This window comes from Neopsephotus bourkii, unplaced genomic scaffold (genome assembly GCF_033783945.1).
Source record: "Neopsephotus bourkii isolate Nb327-2 ecotype Australia unplaced genomic scaffold, CSIRO-AGI_Nbou_v1 NB_354, whole genome shotgun sequence".
NCBI classification, from domain to species: Eukaryota; Metazoa; Chordata; class Aves; order Psittaciformes; family Psittacidae; genus Neopsephotus; species Neopsephotus bourkii.
The window spans coordinates 1,046,448-1,064,357 of NW_026900860.1; the positions used below are offsets into that span (position 1 = coordinate 1,046,448).

General features: G+C 47.7%; 1 protein-coding gene and 1 long non-coding RNA gene across 3 annotated transcripts in view; both read right to left on the reverse strand.

Moving 5' to 3' along the window:
* The window catches only part of KCNH1 (potassium voltage-gated channel subfamily H member 1), a 180,102-nt gene extending 176,006 nt beyond the window's left edge, over nt 1-4,096 (reverse strand). For both annotated transcript variants that reach the window (XM_061348332.1, XM_061348331.1), the window contains exon 1: nt 3,904-4,096. In XM_061348332.1, coding sequence (XP_061204316.1) covers nt 3,904-3,976 — 73 coding nt within the window. In that variant the 5' untranslated portion in view covers nt 3,977-4,096. The remainder of the gene's footprint in view (nt 1-3,903) is intronic.
* Nucleotides 4,097-12,106: 8,010 nt separating this feature from the next.
* On the reverse strand, nt 12,107-16,639 carry LOC133209626 (uncharacterized). The gene is made up of 3 exons (XR_009724706.1): nt 16,547-16,639; nt 13,345-13,416; nt 12,107-12,493 (listed from the first exon to the last, which is right to left on the reverse strand). It is a non-coding gene; the product is annotated as an uncharacterized LOC133209626 (long non-coding RNA).
* Nucleotides 16,640-17,910: the final 1,271 nt, after the last annotated feature.

Genomic DNA, 17,910 nt, shown 5'->3' on the forward strand with positions numbered 1-17,910 from the left:
AAACAATGCTATCTACCAAAAGTGTTGCAGTAGTACGAGGCAACCCAGCGATGCTCAGCACCTGCCTACCCTTGGCACACCACATTCAAAGGAGAGCTTGCTGTGTTCATACATGTTCCCTACCAATGTACAACGGTTTGGGTTGGAAAGGACCTTAAAGCTCTTCCAGCTCCAACCCCTGCCACAGGCAGGGACCCCTCACACTAGAGCAGCTTGCTCCAAGCCCCTGTGTCCAACCTGGCCTTGAACACTGCCAGGGATGGGGCAGCCACAGCTTCTCTGGGCACCCTGTGCCAGCGCCTCAGCACCCTCACAGGGAAGAGCTTCTGCCTTAGATCTAACCTGAACTTGCCCCGTTTCAGTCTGAACCCATCACCCCTTGTCCTATGGCTGCAGTCCCTCTCCCTAACAGCTCTGAAAGCGATCAGACCCACAGCACTTCAGACAGCAAGCCCTGCCTCTGGGGAAGCGTGTCTGTACTGCCTCTGGACCCAAACCACATCAGCTGTGGCCAGGTTGTGCCCCCCCATGCTGCTCACTGTGCCGGGTTCCGAAGGGAAGGCAGGCCGGGCCAGGCTGCAGCAGTCAGGTGAAGGCTCCTCTGCAACCACTTCATTTAAATTAACACTTTCTCCAAGTGCAACAGACTGAAAACAAAACAGGGGTGAGGTCTTCACTCTCTTCCTTTCCTCTGCGCTCCCCTTTGGCTGAACACAAAAGCAGTTTTTCAGTTTCAGAGCTGTTTATACTAAAGCTTATTTCTCCTCTAGGTCTGAGGCAATGGTACAGGGTTAGCACGTCCATGTTGGAGAATGTTTATTGTGCTGGGACTTTGTAGTCTCCAATGTAATGCAATAAACCATGGAAATGTCTGTTACTCTCAGGATCTGGGTCCGAAGGTGCTTTTTCTTGGTCTGTATAGGGAACTCACTGCATTCTCCATCAAAGGGTGCAGGTTTGCTTTCACACCTGATGCCTCCCCACTGTGTTCCCAGGAGATGCAATAAGAGCAGAACCAAATTCACGCAAGCCTTACGCCCTCTAACCCCCCCTTCTTTCAACCTCCTTGTTTTGTCCATATATCATCAGAGAAGCACCTGCAACTTCCAACGCAATTCCACCACCACGCAAACACAGGGCTTGCTTTTGCCATCCTTACACGTGCACAATTCCACGCACCTCCGTGACAATTCCGACCGAGAGCTGCAGAATCCAGCTGCCATTCACAAACACTAACAAGTAATTTGGGCCTCCAGTTATTGATAAAGCATTGGGACATCCCAAAGAATCTATATTCTCTGGAATACACTGCACCATTTGAACCAGACGCTTTGGCCATCAACCGAGACTATAACTGTTACAGTGCTTGTATACTGTGGGTGTATTACATTACCCAAGAAATACATCAACATCACATTAGCAGTAACCATCAGGGGCTAGTGATTCTTTACACAGTGCACTGTTTTACAGCACAGGGCTCATTTTCTGTCCCAGTGGGTGTTCTGGTCTGTTAAGTATTTTAGTGCTTCAAACAAATCTCTGTCAACCAAGTACTCCATGCAACATTCAACTTTCTATCCCTACATGGCCAGTATAGAAGCATGGCTTTTAAACACGAAGTACGAGACAAGCAGGATTACTGCAAGCCTTACTACAGATGGTGTGATATAAACCTGAGCAAAACACCAACCCCAAGGGAAAGCCCCTGAACTCACATGCCTATGCACACTCTGCTACCTTTAGCCATTGGGCATGCACCAGCTTCCCAGACACACACCTAACATGAAAGGCTGTCCAAGGAATTCCTTCTTAAAGTACTGGTTAAATACCAGTATAATTAGTGCTGTCCTTCGAGCAGCACTTCCAAAAGAGCTTGCATGTCACTTACCACCATGCTACTACAGGGCCTCTTTCACTGAGTTAACATACGTGCCCCAGACTATATAACCCACGATCATGCTTTCCTCAGCTCACCTGTGACTGTGGCTGCCTGCCCTATCCAAGTACCTCTGAGTGAAGCACTTCTTCAGTACCTATCGCTGTTCAACGACCAAACTCCTCCTTTCCAAGGGAACTCTCCCCCAACTGGGAACATACCTCTATCAACTCTGTATCTGTTGGCACTACTTAACTTGCTCGCAGGTGCCAGCAAACACAGCTTGACAACAAGCATGCGGTTTATCTGGCAAATCCCAAATGGCCTAAACAGTTTCACTGCAGGTCACGGTACTACCCAGTCAACCGAAACCAAGAAAGGGAAGCCAAACCTCATCTTCATGGGCCCATTTAAGCACTCATCCTGTGGGCATCCCAAATCATCTCCCAGGCCAAAGAGGCCTGCCAAGGTGAGACAGGCAACAAGGAACCAGCATATGCCCATGCTGCCAGGACAGCAAGGAGATGCTTCTCATGTGCTGACAGACACCAGGGTTAGAGGAGGCTGTGCCGGTCCCACGTTAGGACTGATTCATGCAGCGCCCGTCTGTGACGGCATCGCATCCACAGTAAAGCTGGACGGGGTCCAGCAGAAACTAGAAGGCACATTACAGCAGAAAGGGGCTTCTAGACCTGAGTCACTTCCCTGAGCTTCTCCTAACACATCTGAACCATGCAAGCTTAATCTGAAACTTGTATTGATCCCAGCCCTCCGGCCTGGCTGAGCATCTGGAGATGGAGCACTGTCACCTCACCTGTGCCATCTAGCACCACGCTCTGCGATGGCACCTTCTTAATACCGGGGGAGAGAGGGAGAAGCAGAGCACAGCTGCTGCTGCATGATTTCACCCCCCCCCCCCCAAACCTCAACTGATTTATTGCATCCAGGTTTTGGCACTGAAAGGCCACAGAGAAAATTGGGTTTTAATGAAGGAAATAATCTACAAAGTGGAGGCAGTTTTGTGAAGAGCCTGGGATAACTGGTGCTGGGAGATTAGAGCAGCAGCCTGCAGGTGATGAAGCGTCAGGTTTCATGTGATAGGAGGAAAGGGCAAGATTCACTGTAGGAACAGCAAGTATTTGCTCAGGAATGCATCTGCCACCCCTTTCCCTTCTACAGCAAAGTTGCAGAGAGCAGCAACTTAATGAGAGAGCCCCACAATTTGATGTCTTAGCAGAGGCTATGCCTCCAGTAACACTTCAGTTAAAACAGCACACAACTGAAAACCAGTCTTTGGGAAATGCGAGTTTCCATCCCTTTGCATAATAAACTGACCCTGTTTGTAGTTGATAAACTCGTCTTCCACCGGAGCTCGATCCTGCACGCTCTCAATCCCACCACGAGCTCTCAATCCCCCCAGTAACCCCGCTGGAGCCGACGGGAGCACCGCAAAAGGCAGAACTTGGGCTCAGCGCTGTAAAAAGCAACGCACGCGCCTAGGTTTGACCGCATCCACAGATGCTCGCACAGTCGCACGCTTGCTTTACTGAGGGCGCAGCTTTTGCTAACTCCCGAAGCGAAACAATCTGGATAGCATTAATGCGTGCTCGCATGCAATTGTGAAATCCGAGGCGTTTTCCATCCCCGGTTTCCCGAGACAGACCCGATGCAGCGCGCTGGGAAGCACAAACGGCCAGAGGAGGGTCTGCCCCCAGCCCCCGCAGTGAAGTCTCCCCTCGCTCAGCACCGACCCGGCCGAGCGCCCCCTTCCCAGAGACCATCTCGGCCCCCTGCGAGCGCGCCGGACCCCTCCGCCCCAGCCCCGGAGCCGGGCAGGCGCCGGCGCTGCCCCGGCCCCTCCGTGCGGGCGCACCTGCAGCGGGAGCCGCGCTGCGCGGCCCGGGGCGCTCCGCGGGACCACGGGCGGCACCGGCACCCGGGTGCGCCGCTTCGGAGGGAGCGGCCGCGGCTCCGCGCAACCCCCCCCGGTAAAGCGGAGCGTGGTGGTCGCGGCGCTGCGCGCTCACCGTTAGACCTGCGCACGATGTTCTCCAGGAAGGTGTTCTGCGGCGCCACCAGCCCCCGCCGTCCCCCGGCCATAGTCGCGCTGCGGGAGCGCGGCGCGGAGGCTCCGCTCAGGGCTGTGCCGCGCCGCTGCCCGCCCGCCCCGCGCGCCTCATGGCCCCGCCGGGACCGGCTCGGCTGTGCGGCACCAGCCCCGCGCCGCCTCCCGCGCACCGCGCAGCGCCGCTCCGCAGCGCCCCCTGCCGGCCGGTCCCGGGCCGCAACGCCGGTGTTACAGCGCCACCGTCTGGGCGCGGCGCGGCACTGCAAGGCACAGCGGGGGGCACCGAGCCCTCCCCGGCACCGCCCGCGGCTGCAGCCCCCCTCGGAGCTGCGGGACCGGGGTGTCCGGCGGGGCTCGGCCCGTCGCGGAGCCCTCGACCCCCGCACTGAAGCGGGGGAGGCTCCCGGAGCGCTTTACACCCCCTCACAAACCCGCGGGAGCAGCTCTCCCCCGCGGAGCCCCGGCCGCTGCTCCCACCTTCCTGGGACGATTCCCTTTGGTACCATGTGGCCCAACTGATTAACAGAGGAAGCGGCGCGATAAACTACCTAACCACAACCTTAAAGTCACTGAAATACTCGCTATAGGACAGTTTCCCAATCACGGATCAAAAACTTTGTTCTTTTCCCCTTACTGATCCACCAAAGAGTGGAAAATACTCACCGCTTGTTGACACAACAGGCAGGTTTTGTGGCTGGCGTCGGCATTCGCTCCCTGCAATTCCTCATGCAGTGCAGCACCGTCACCCTCCACAGCTCAGGATGTATTAACATGTGAGCACGTTTCCACCTGGGAAAAGCCATTTCTCCCAAAACCAGCATGGTGAAGATGATCGGTGTCACTGGGGCTTCTGAAGCCTTAGCGCTGCTCCCATAGAACTCTGGCATGGTCCAGTCTTCCAGTACCTTAAGGAGTCCAGAAAAAAAAACTGGAGAGGGGCTGTGGACAAGGGGAATGGCTTGAACCTGCCAGAGGGGAGACTGAGCTGAGCTCTTAGGCAGAAGCTCTTCCCTGTGAGGGTGCTGAGGCGCTGGCACAGGGTGCCCAGAGAAGCTGTGGCTGCCCCATCCCTGGCAGTGTTCAAGGCCAGGTTGGACACAGGGGCTTGGAGCAAGCTGCTCCAGTGGAAGGGGTCCCTGTCCATGGCAGGGGTTGGAGCTGGAAAGGCTTTAAGGTCCCTTCCAACCCAAACCAGGCTGTAATTCTGTGATTCCATGACTCCTAAAATGCCAGCATGGCCCAGCCCTGCTGCCAGGCCCATGAAGTAGCTGTGCCATGGAAGCTGCTTGTCATGAACTGTGCATCAGCCAGCCCCAGATTTTCTGCCAGAGACAGGGGAGGATAAAAAAGTCAAGCACCAGAAGCTGCAAAAGGCCCCCAAATCTCCCTGAAATGCTGGTGAACTTTGAAAACTCCCATGGAAGCATTCATTTGCACCTTGACAGGTCTGAACCTGCCCCCAACAGCTGCAGAGCCCTGGTTATTTAGTTCCTGCTGGCTTCAGCAGGACGGGCCAAACCTGAAGCGATCTTAAACACTGCCAATTTCCCCAGTAACACTGGAACCTTTGACACAGACTTGCACAACCATAAGGGCGAGATTCTGATAAATCTGGGATCTGGAAGACTGTTCCATTATTCCTCTGTGCCACTGTGCCAGAGGGCAAGATACATGCATGAGATCTTTGCTTCTGCCCAGCTCTGCAGGAATAGCTACGGCTTGGAGGCAGCCTGCACACAGTACATGAACTTTAAGGCCTTTAAAGAGAAGATTTTAGTCTGAATCAGCAAGTACACACAAGCAGGAGCAAAGGGACACAGAGCAAGGAGGAAAAGCTGCATGTTTTCCAGCAGCCTGTGCTGCAGTGCGTAGTCCTGGCTCTGTATCTAATGTTTCAGAGCATCATACCGAATCCTACAAGCTCCAAGTCAACAGCAAGATTTTAGCTAGGCTGGGGTTCACATCTAACCTGTAACATTGCAAATGGAAGACGCCTCCTTTACCTTCTATCTCTTTCAGGCTTTCTCTCCACTGCAGAATCCGGCTCCTGCTGGTGATAGGTGTTTTTCCCCACTGCTGCAGAGAGACACTGTGATGGTGTTTCAGTGGGACCAGTCTGAACTTTATACTCACTTTCTTGCCATTACCAGTAAATTCTGCAGCTGATACAAAGTTGGAAGCAAAGCCCCACTTAAAGCAAAGCACCCACGTTGACTTCATTATCAGATGATTACTCCCCTCCAGCTATTGGACAGGACTTGTTACATAACCCTTCCACCTGAAGCCAATTTAAAAGGTCGTGGTTTGCTATAGAGAACACTCAGCTGTATTTTATCATGCTGCCCCTCAGCCTGTTGTGTTGTCCTGAAAAGGGCCCTAGATCAGGACTTGCAGCAGCACCTGGTAAGTGCCCATCCCTCTGCTGCAGAGCCTTAAGCTCCACAGTTCCCCTGAGCAGCAGGTGCTGCTGCAGAAAGGCCAGATTTGCCTTTATCTAAGCTGTCACCCCATCTGAATTGAAACCCAGCCTAAAAAGAAACCCGGGGCTGGTGGTGAATAAGGAAAGGCAGCTGAGACACCTCCCTTTCTGGAGGCATCCCATATTTATGCCACCCCATTTACTAACATGCCTGCAACTTCCCGTGTTGATACACACAAACATGTCGAAAACTCTGTCATCAATAAAAGTATTCCTTCCAGGCACTGATATGTGGGAATATCACTGAACCCCACGGTATCTATGACATAAAACCACTGGAACAGCACAGAACTCCTTTCTTTCATCTCACAAGGTTCACTCCTGCAAGATCCTACTGCAATGTCCTTTCAACACTTCCTCAGCCATGCAGGGTCTCCAGGTGAGATCTGTGAGGTGTTGGAAGAGATGACGAAAAAGCTTTTCCTAAGACACTGTGTCCTAAGTTGTCTGGTTTAAAGCTAGTAAAAACCTCTTTCTTCTGCGGATGCTCAAACCACCAACCCTTGTGAGAATTCCCAGATGCAGGAAAAGTTGCTGTAAGGCTCCTCTGCCTGCTCTGCTGCCTTTCACTCAGAACTTGTCTGAAGTTGCACAACACTTTCGCTGTTAGACTCTGTCAGTTCTTCAGGACTTGTCATTTCATTGCCACAGCATCAAATCAGTAAAGACACACAGGGGTTAGGCAAGTCTCAAAATGTAAGGAGGGTATCTTGAAAAGCACTAGTTTTAACCAAGGCCTTTTTGAATTCTACCCTGTTTTGCACACTGCATTCTGCTCTTTGTACAAAATAAACTGTCAAAACGCAGAATTATAACACAAAGTTGTCACAAAACACTGGGGAGGGACTCTTCATCAGGGACTGTAGCGGCAGGACAAGGGGTGATGGGTTCAAACTGAAACAGGGGAAGTTTAGACTTAGATAAGGAGGAAGTTCTTTACTTCACCTCTTTACTGGTGAGGCACTGGAATGGGTCGCCCAGGGAATCTATGAATGCTCCATCCCTGGTGGTGTTCAAGGCCAGGTTGGACAAAGCCTTGGATGGCATGGTTTAGTGTGAGGTGTCCCTGCCCATGGCAGGGGGTTGGAACTGGATGATCTTAAGGTCCTTTCCAACCCTAACTATTCTATGATTCTATGAAAATAAAATACACCAGTTGGTAGTAGAACAAATTACAGACGGTAATGCACAAGTTACTCTGCCCATACAGACAGGAGGCAAAATATAAGGGAACTCTTAATTCAAACTAAAATGGAAAACAATTTTGTATTTTTTACACTGTAATCAATAAAGCAGTGACTATTCTACAAATTCTTATACCCCAAAGTTTGCAGACAAAAGCCCCCATCTAAGCACACACACACACACACACACACACACACACACAAATACTTAGCTGTTTGTTAGTAACAGCACTTTTTCTCTTAGGGAGAAAGCAATGAGAAACAAAAGTCAGTCCTTAAACCTGAGTTGAGACTTTAACAAGTACACACATGTCCATCAAAAGGAAAGAATTCGGGAAAACCCCTGTGCATCTTACTGAAGCTGTCCAGTTTATTTCTACTGCTCATTTTAACCAAAATGCCACAGCCTTTGGCAAAGCTCAGCCTCAGCTTCCTTAAAGGTGCAATTATTTCTGCAGTCCTGAAGTCAATGGAACTCCCAACTCACAGAAATCCCCAGGTGCACAGCACTCTGCAGACCTAAGGATTGAGGAATGTTACTACTCCCAAATTGCCATGGCAAGTTTGTCAGAAAAAAAAAAACAAAACCGAAATCTCACAACCAAAACAACACACTTTTCCAGTGGTTTATGGGTAACAAATATGGAAAAATAACTAAAAAGTCCTATGTTCCAAATGGAGAGGGGAGAGAAGATCTCAAAACTGGTAAGAGTACACAGCCAGTCTTCTATTTATACATCTAACATTTGGAGTGTGAGCGAACAGGGAAGAACTGTTCCTTCTTCCAGCAGCTCAAAAGGGCATAGAGAAACTCTCCCTCTTTGGACAGCATGTCCGTCTCCACTCATTTCAACCTGAAGTAGCATGCTGTCCTTCCAGGTTTAGAAACAACGTAAAACACAACACATAACCCCCCACTCCCAGGCTGTCATTAGGGCATCAGCTGCTACCACCCCTCTCCTCAACTGCAGGTGCCCCTACCTAAGCCTCCTGGCTCAGCCCTGCCCTGCCCTGTCTGTGGTCTCTCCCAGCCTTGGAGCAGAGGCAGTGACCCACTACAAGGCTATTACTCAGAGGAGGAAAGTATCCAGAACGTCTGGTTCCAGGTCTGGCAGGGGTTTTGTTAACATTTTTATGGTATACTTCAGTTCGCCTCGTTCTTCCTCTGTCTGGGTCAGTACAAACCAAGGCAAAATGAAACAACTCAGGCACAACTTGCCTGAATTTTAACAGAACACAGGGGCCCCACTAAGAAATTGTAATAACTATTTTTATTTGCATGCCCTGCCCACAATAAGCCTGGAAACCCATTGTTCAGGGTGACAGCTTTCTGTTAAGCAGCAAGGAGCATGGCAGGCTGGGTTATTGCATTGTTACTGACTGCATTTTCATCACTCAAACTGTGGTCCAGTAGTGCCCAATTTAACAATACCAAAAAAGCCACTTTTAATCCTACATTTTCATAACATCCTATACAAAGAATAAACCCAAACCCTTATTTTAGGCCCACTTCAGAAAAATAACAAACATGCCTTGCTAGCTTACCAGGTCTTCCATCTCTTTTTTTTTCCCCTTACTTTGACCCTAAACTAACCCTTTTCAACCACTGCCCTTGATCTAAACTATGTGATTAGCTTTCTCAGCAAACCTTGTGTTCCACTACACAACAGCTTCCAAGAAGGTACTAATATAAAGAAAAATACCTAAATAATGAGTCAGGCTCCCAAATTACAATATATAGCCTAAACTCTGTAGTTAAATTTAAAAAGCAGAGCAATCTTCTAAACTCCATTGCTTGTTCCCTGGACAGCAGCATCCTACCTGTCAGGCTGACAGTGGTAAAGGGACTGCTACTGCCTCCTTTACAGTCGCCTCTTCAAGAAACACACCTCAGAAAGTAGTTAGTGTAAAGCTACTTAACACAGTAAGGAAGTTTCTTGCACAGGACTTGTATGTCATAGCTTCTGGCTTACAAGTGCTCAGAATTCCTTTTTTGGAGTTATGTATTTTATCAGGGTCTCTTACCCCTTAACTTTACTGATCGTATCTGTCCCTTGTAATCTTTTGATTCTAGAAGGTTGCCCAAAACAACCCCTACAACAGGGAAAGGAAAAAGAAGAGAAAAAGGAAAAATAGAAGAAGAATGTAAAACCAAATTCTTCTCACCTCATTGCAAAGTTTCACCAGTCCTAACATCTGATCACTCATTTCCCACTTACTGATCTTCCTGTTAACTGGTTACTTGCAGCATTTGCTTTCCATGCAGATAGAACTCCACTGGGTTCCTTGACAGTGGGTGGGGTACACAGAAGTAGCCAGACAACTCAGAGGCACAAGTCTGGAAAGAAACCGAACCAACCAACCAAAAAGAGCCCTCTTTGTAACTAGCTTAGCACCACCATTTTTATCAGATTTAAATGCAGTTATTCCCAATTCTCCCATTCTAACTGATCTCTTGCTGTTATCTCCTGCAGTTGCACTAAGAAAAATTCCTATTTTTCTAAGGTTGATCATATCTTAATAGCATTTTTCCAGGGCCTTTATCAGCACTGGCCTCATATTTCTCCTGAAGTCTGATGGGCTATTGATTCCTGGGTACCTGCTGTGGTTTGGGGTTTTTTAACACCGTTCCTAATTTTGGTTGTTTTTTACAATATATTCAGCTCAGGCACTGCCAGGTACAATGTTCGTAAGGAGATCAAATTTTACAGATATTCGGTCATGAATACAGATGCTCTATGAAATTCAAAGTGTTTAAACAAATACAACAGGATTCCTTCCTGTGCTTCCATGGATGGTTAAGAAGCAAAGACTGCTAGCAGTTAATTGGTACAAAAGCTTCTTGTGTAAGGTGACACAATGCAGTGAAATATCAGGTCATTCTTTAGACAAGATGCAGTGCAATATTCAAACCTATCTCCAGCTACCTAACCAGAACACAGTGCATGGCACAACGGAAGGTGAAGTTAGGGAACGTGTGGGTAGGAGCCACGCTTGTCAAGAGTGTACATGAGACACCCACAGAAGCACCATCTATCAAAGATACCTTTAGCAGCTCTGCAGTAGCTGCAGGGAACAGATCTCCAGCAGTGGGCTCAGAGTGCAGCTCTGAAACCTGGGCCATCTCTTTGGCTTTTTAGAACAATACATGTCTAACACAAACCGACCTCACAACAGCCTCCCAGGTTGTAACACACCTCAAGTTTTAATTAGGAAGACCCTTAAACCAAGGGTAAATAAAAGCCACCTTCATTAAAAGGGATGTAATTTAGATGAAGGGTAGTGAACTGCATATGAGGAAGTAAAAACCTCACCCCCAGCATAAGTGTATTTAAAACATTGGTTGAGAGTGAATTTGAAGTGGGTATTTTTCTAAAAACCAATGATAGCAAGGTCCTGATGGTATCCAGCATTTTCACCCTGAAGTTGTATAAGCATCACCTTTTATTTTTCCTCTTGGTTTAACAAACGCTTGGGCAGAAGTGCTGTGAACTGCCAGATCTTCCCAAGGAGAATGCTCCTGGTGTAGCCTGACCCTTTAAGTATTCATCCATACCCTCAAATACAAGACTGGGGAATCCAGTTTTATGTTTATGTAGTTTTGTCTGCCTCAGACAGGAGAAGAGAGAATCATCATTCCCCAAAGCATTATAAAATACAACCTGAAAAGCCAGACACAGCCATATTGATTTGCTTCTTGCTGAGTTGGGATGGGGTTTTTTTAACAGAATACACTTGAGAACTCTTCGTACTCCTAGAAAAATCCAGTGAAATGGTTATTACAATAACAGTTTCCATGTGGGAAAATAAATCTGACACATTTCAGAAGAATTAATTAACAATTATGTTTTTATTGCTTGCAAATTCATCTTACAGGCATGCTCAAAATGGAACCTCTTGCTGATTCTTCCTAAACTGCATACCTCAACTGTGGATCATCACATCAGCCAAGCAATAGTTTCAGTAGGAAAAGATATGATACTTGAATAGCAATAATATTTTTGGTATCTACACAGTCCAGCCACACTGACCTTCAGAATCCAGTATAGCTCCAGAACACTGGGATTTCTAGGAAACACTGTATGCTTTTCTATAGAAATTGTCAGATGGAAAACAAAAATACAAAGGCTTTCAATACCTCAGGAAGCTTCTTTTAGTCATACACAGCGTTCTTTTCCACTTCTTCCTGCCCCTTGCCCTTAAACCACAAGAAGCCAGGTAGAATAAGCTATAGAGAACAAACTGTAGCAGGAGGTGCCAGTATGCTGTAGCATGAAATGCTTACAATCCAAAGGCCAAGGCACACAGCAAAACAAGCTGCCACTACTGGTTACTACACCACTCTTTATACTTCTTTCCCACATGCAAAGATGTGTCAAATGAGGTTCTGAACACTAACACATTTGGTTCTTCCAAATCCCTCAAGGCTACTCCTACAATGACAATATGTCTTAAATGCATAGGCAGTACAGAGTTACAGTAATTTTTATGGAGTTGGTTCACATTAACACATTACTGCTGTTTCCCTTACTCTTCCTTGGTTTTCCTAATGTTGGTTACATATGCTGACTGAACCCTCATTAAACAACAAGCTGTTTGGGGCAAGGTTATCTCTTTTCCAGGATTAAGCACACCGCACAGTAACAGACAAGAGCATATGGGGGTTTTATTATTTTTGTTATTACTATTCTGGTACATGTTACAGGACATTCTTCTCAAGGAGGTGAGTGGTATTATTAACTGCAAGGAGAAAATCTCGCACGTACATTCCTTTGGTAATGTTATTTTACAGGAGGAAAAGGAGGAGTTAAAAAATAGGAGGGCACAGAAACATCATTAACTCACAGCAAACGGTCACCTCTTCAGGTACAACAGCAACAGACAACCTGAGAGAAAGAATAAAGCTGGGGTTTAGCACATATTTCACCAAGTGCGTGAAATCAAAACACTTGCTTTGCATTTAAAAAGACAACAACCAAACCAACCCACAAAAACAATCCAGATGCCATGCAGGAGAAGCAAAACTACATTTCTTGGGGGAGTCCACCAGCTTTAAGTATTCATTAGGCGAGATCCAGTATCCACTGAGCAGTCCCAGGAAAAGTAGTTTAGGTAAGTGTATGTGAAAGTGAGACAGGACAAAGTCAAAGCACACTAACTTACCAAAACAACTACAATGCCTTGTTTCTTTCTGTGGGAAACAACTGCCCCAGAAACAAAAGTATTTGTGAAGAGATGCTGCCATTTCAGCCACCTACATGAGCCATTCATGCACAGACTGAGAATCTTCACTGACAATGCCATGTTCTGATTCACACACTGAAAGCTGTTACCAACATTTTCTTTGAAGAAGATATGGAAAATAGGAGGAGCTCAGGTTAGATCTAAAGCAGAAGTTCTTCCCTGTGAGGGTGCTGAGGCGCTGGCACAGGGTGCCCAGAGCTGTGGCTGCCCCATCCCTGGCAGTGTTCAAGCCCAGGCTGGACACAGGGGCTTGGAACAACCTGCTCTAGTGGAAGGGGTCTCTGCCCATGGCAGGGGGTTTAGAACTGGATGATCTTAGGGGCCTTTCCAACCCAAGCCAGTCTGGGGTTTTATGACTCTGTAAACTGGCTTTCTGAAATGACCTGTTGTCCCAAGTTGCCTCTGTAACATAAGGATAAAGCAGCTAAACTCAGGCTTTTCCCACAGTGTGTCACCATAACCCTCTTTACTTTCTGTAAATGTTACAGCTCACCAGATGTTTAGGTTAACTCCAGAGAAATGAAATCATGAGACTGAAAGGGCTGATGAGGAATACCTGTCCCTCCTGTCAAGAAAGAGAATATACAATATATGTCATTTTTCTTTTAAAACAAATAATATCATCATACAGCATCAGTGGAACTCACTGCTATAGAAAGTCACTGAAACAAGAATCTACACAAATGTAAAGGTGGAGCAGATGTTTTCATACCACATCAAGAGGGACTGGAATTGTATTTTTCTTTTCCAAAGATACCAAGCTTTACTCTTCAAAGTTTCAAATAAATCTTTAGCAGACCAAAACCAGGCTTCTTGCCAAGGGAGAATGGAGATTATGGCACCTGCCCCCAAATGAGTTCCTCTGGAGCCTTTGTTGCTCGTAACAGTCAGGATCAAAGAGCTGGCCAAGATGGATGTGAGTGCTAACCCATCATGTTAATCCTTGGATAAGCCTTCCTGCACTGCAACAAACCATTTGAAAGTACTATTTTTAACAGATTGCCAAGTCCTCCCATTCCCAGCTTCATTCAACATCTTGACCACCAACACTATACAACACAGCCTACTGCTCAGACTGTGGTAAAGGTTGCAGAAGAGCATGATTTGATCAGGTGGTGGAAGATACTTAAATACAGAAAAGGGTTCACAACTGTTGAAGTCCTTTGACTTCTCAAAGGAGTGTGATGAGGAACGACTGAGGGACCGAGGGGGGGTTATCTGAAGAAAAGGCTCAGGGGGGACCTTATTGCTCTCTACAACTGCCTGACAGGAGGACCGAGTGAGGTGGGGACTGTCTCTGCTTCCAGGTAACAAGGGATGGGACGAGAGGAAGCAGCCTCAAGCTGTGCCAGGGAGGTTTAGACTCGAGATGGGGACCAATTCCTTCCCAGAGGGTGCTCAGGCATTGGAACAGGCTGCCCAGAGCAGTGCTGGAGTCACCATCTCTGGAAGTACTGAAAAGATGTGTAGTGTAGATGTGGCACTTTGGGATGTGGTTTAGTGGTAGACTTGGTAGTGTTAGGTTCATGGTTAAACTCAAATGATTTTCAATGTCTTTTCCAATCTAAATGATTCTAAAGTAATATAGGCATGTGACACCATCTAGTGTTTTAAGAAGTTATTTTGTTCTGTATAAACAGTCTTTGCTTTCCCATAGCTCACCACTCAACAGTGAAAGCTATCGTTATCCCTCACTGCAAGGTAATACTAATGAATTGCAGGAGTCCACAGTTTAAAAGCCTGATTTTAAGCAATGAATTCGAAGAACCCAAAATCTGCACAGAGAAACCTCAGAAACCACGTGGGTCTGAAGCTCAGTTAAGTCATGGATAGTGAAAGCTTCTATTTCTAATAAAGCCCGTTAAAATGAAGAAGCAACTGCTCCACCTCCCTTGTTTGCAACCTCTCCATTCCTAAATTCTCTTGCTCTCTGTTGCAATTCACTTTGTTCTCCAGCAGTCCCTCCCATTCTTCCCAAACACAACCTTTCCCCCTGAAACTATGACTTTGGGAAGTAAGTTTCAGGAAGAAATGTACAACATCCAAGAATGACAAACTGTCAGGCTCATCAAAAGAATCCTCAGGCTGGCCGGAGTCATACCTTCTAAATGCAATGGTTACGTTAGTGTCCTTTATGGCTTATGTTTAGAAAGAAACATTAAGAATAAGGACATACATGGTAGTATTAGTCTAAGCTAATTCCTATATATAGTTTCTGCAACAAATGTAGGACCGACCTCACAAACAGGTCTGCTCTAGCATACCACATCTAACCAAGGAGCACCCAGATACTGAATGTGACAGAGCAACTATGGAGAAGTGGGAAAAGGGAAGGAAAAAAAAACCCTAAAACAAAAAAAAAGAACTTCTGTACAAGAGAAGGCATGTTCAAAGCAAGCCCACTTTAATATTGCATGGGCAAAAGGCCTCATGACAGACATTGAAGTGCTTGACTTAGTGAACCTGTGCTCTTTTAATGTAACCTTTGAAATGCAATTTTAGCAGCAGCCATGTGAGTAATAGAAACAAAGAAGGGCAAGCTCTTGAGACAACTTTCCTCCCAACCATACTGACAAGGAATGTGTCTTCCCCTCAGGTGATTACATTCACAATACTTGTAACAACCTGGCACTCCTGAAAGCTGTAATAGCTTATTAAAATGTTCAGTGGCTTTATCACTTAACTGACGGATATACGCAGGCATAATGCTGCACCTATACCCAAACATCCTTAGAAAATAAAGCTAAAAAACCTCAAAACCTCAAGTTTTTAGGGGAGCCAAAATAACGAAGCCCAATTTCCCGCACAGTATTGATTCTGCATCTAGGAAGAGCAAACATTGGTTGCAGATTTTCCTGTGGCTCTGGCATTTGTGCGCATTCTCTCTTACGTGAATTCTTTAGTGTACAACATGAGATCCTATTACAGCTTTTTTCCCCTCAGTTGTTGAGATGTTTTCAGGTACTAAGCCACTTGAGCTGCTACCTTCTAACTCATCTTTCATTCCAGCCCTTGGAGAGAATGGACAGCAAGCACTCAGGAGCCAGAGCTGGTTTTCTCCCATTTTTGATAGCTGCCAGAAGCTATCACAAAAAACAGTTCTTCCAAGACCACAGTATTCCCAGAGCAGGGAGAATCTTGGCAGTATTTTTCCACTGCATTCTAGGAAACACACCTAAATCAGAGGTTTTTCACAAGTATAGAATTTGACCACATCCAGGGCAGGGGGTTGGAACTGGATTACCTTAAGGTCCTTTCCAACCCAAACCATTCTATGATTGTAAGGCAAGTATCAAACAACAGCACCCTGCAAACAAGGCAAAGTACAACATGTTACAATGCTACTGTAAAATACTATGGACACTTAGTAGTCAGCAGTAGTCATCTTTCCTTAATGTCACTGTAAAAGTAGCTGTACCAACATAGTTAGCCCTCTTCAAGCAAAAGAACAACCTGGTGCAGGCAGCTGCCAGAGCAAAGTTTGGAAATAACGACAGAGATGTGACAAAGTACAATGGATTGTGCCAGACAGTCTTAGTTGGCACATGAGACTTCACAATATATAGCAAGGGGAACTTTAATGGCTAACTTTATACTTTTTCATACATTAGGAAATTAGACTGCCAAGTTACCACTGCATCATAAAAAAAAACCTTTAACACATATTTAAAGTATAGCCATGACATTGAATGTACTTGCACAGAAACAAGACAGGTTATTGAGAGCAGTCCTGAGGAGAAGCACTTGAGGATGTTGGCTGATGAGAAGCTCCCCATGACCCAGGTTCACTGTGTGCTCGGTTGCGCCACCAGTGTGAGCAGCAGGTCGACAGAGAAGATTTTCCCCTTCCACTGAGCTCTTGGGTCAAGTCCAGCAGAGGCCATGGGGATGCTGCGAGGGCTGGAGCAGCCCTGCTCTGGAGCCAGGCTGAGAGAGCTGGGCTGGGGCAGCCTGGAGAAGAGAAGGCTCCTGAAGGGGAGACCTGAGAGCAGCTCCAGTGCCTAAAGGGGCTGCAGGAAACCTGGAGAGGGGCTTGGGACAAGGGCCTGTAGGGACAGGCCAAGGGGAATGGCTTGAACCTGCCCGAGGGGAGACTGAGCTGAGCTCTTAGGCAGAAGCTCTTCCCTGTGAGGGTGCTGAGGCGCTGGCACAGGGTGCCCAGAGAAGCTGCGGCTGCCCCATCCCTGGCAGTGCTCAAGGCCAGGTTGGACACAGGGGCTTGGAGCAAGCTGCTCTAGTGGAAGGTGTCCCTGCCTATGGGATGATATTAGGGTCCTTTAGAATCCAAACCATTCCATGATTCTGTAATTGATGTATCCCCACATTAAGCAATACGGATGTTTCCATAATCTGGAGACAGTCCCAGCAGGTGTTTTTTTCTCTCTTAAAACCCGAATATTGACAGTAACTAGACGGTGACACCAAGTACTTGATTACGCGCTGGAGCTACACTAAATAAATAAATAAAAAGTAAAAAAAAAATTTGCATATTTAGGAAGAAAAACCAGCACCATTTCACACACACACTTTACAGCACCTGGAACTACCTGCTCTGCTGCCTTCTTCTGGTGCCGGCCTTCCGGGCCCCTTAATCCCCTCAGCCTTACTTGACCCTGGCCTGCAGCGCTCCCAGAAGCCGCAGCGACCAAGGCGGCAGCCGCGCTCGCCCGCATCGGCTTTCACAGCCGGGGCCTCGCACCGCCCCAAGGGGCCTACTCCCCCCAGGCCACCCCAGTCCCACACGGATGCGGCCCCACAGCCGGGTCCCCCTCGCTGCTCCCGCACAACCACTTCACTGCTACCCCACCACCTCCCTTTCCCACCACACTGCGGGCCGCAGCACCGCCGCTCGTCACACCACCCCTTTCCGCCAGAATCCCTGCGCCGCCCAGAGAATAGTCCCCCTCCTCCGCTGCCGCTCCCGTCCGCAGGGGAACTCCGAAGCGCAGCGGTCAGGCCCCGGTGTCGGCGCGGAGAGAATTCCCCTCCACCGCGAGCAGAATCCCTCCGCCGCGCCGCCGGTGCTCCCCCGGTATCCCCGCCTCCTCGGCTAGATCCG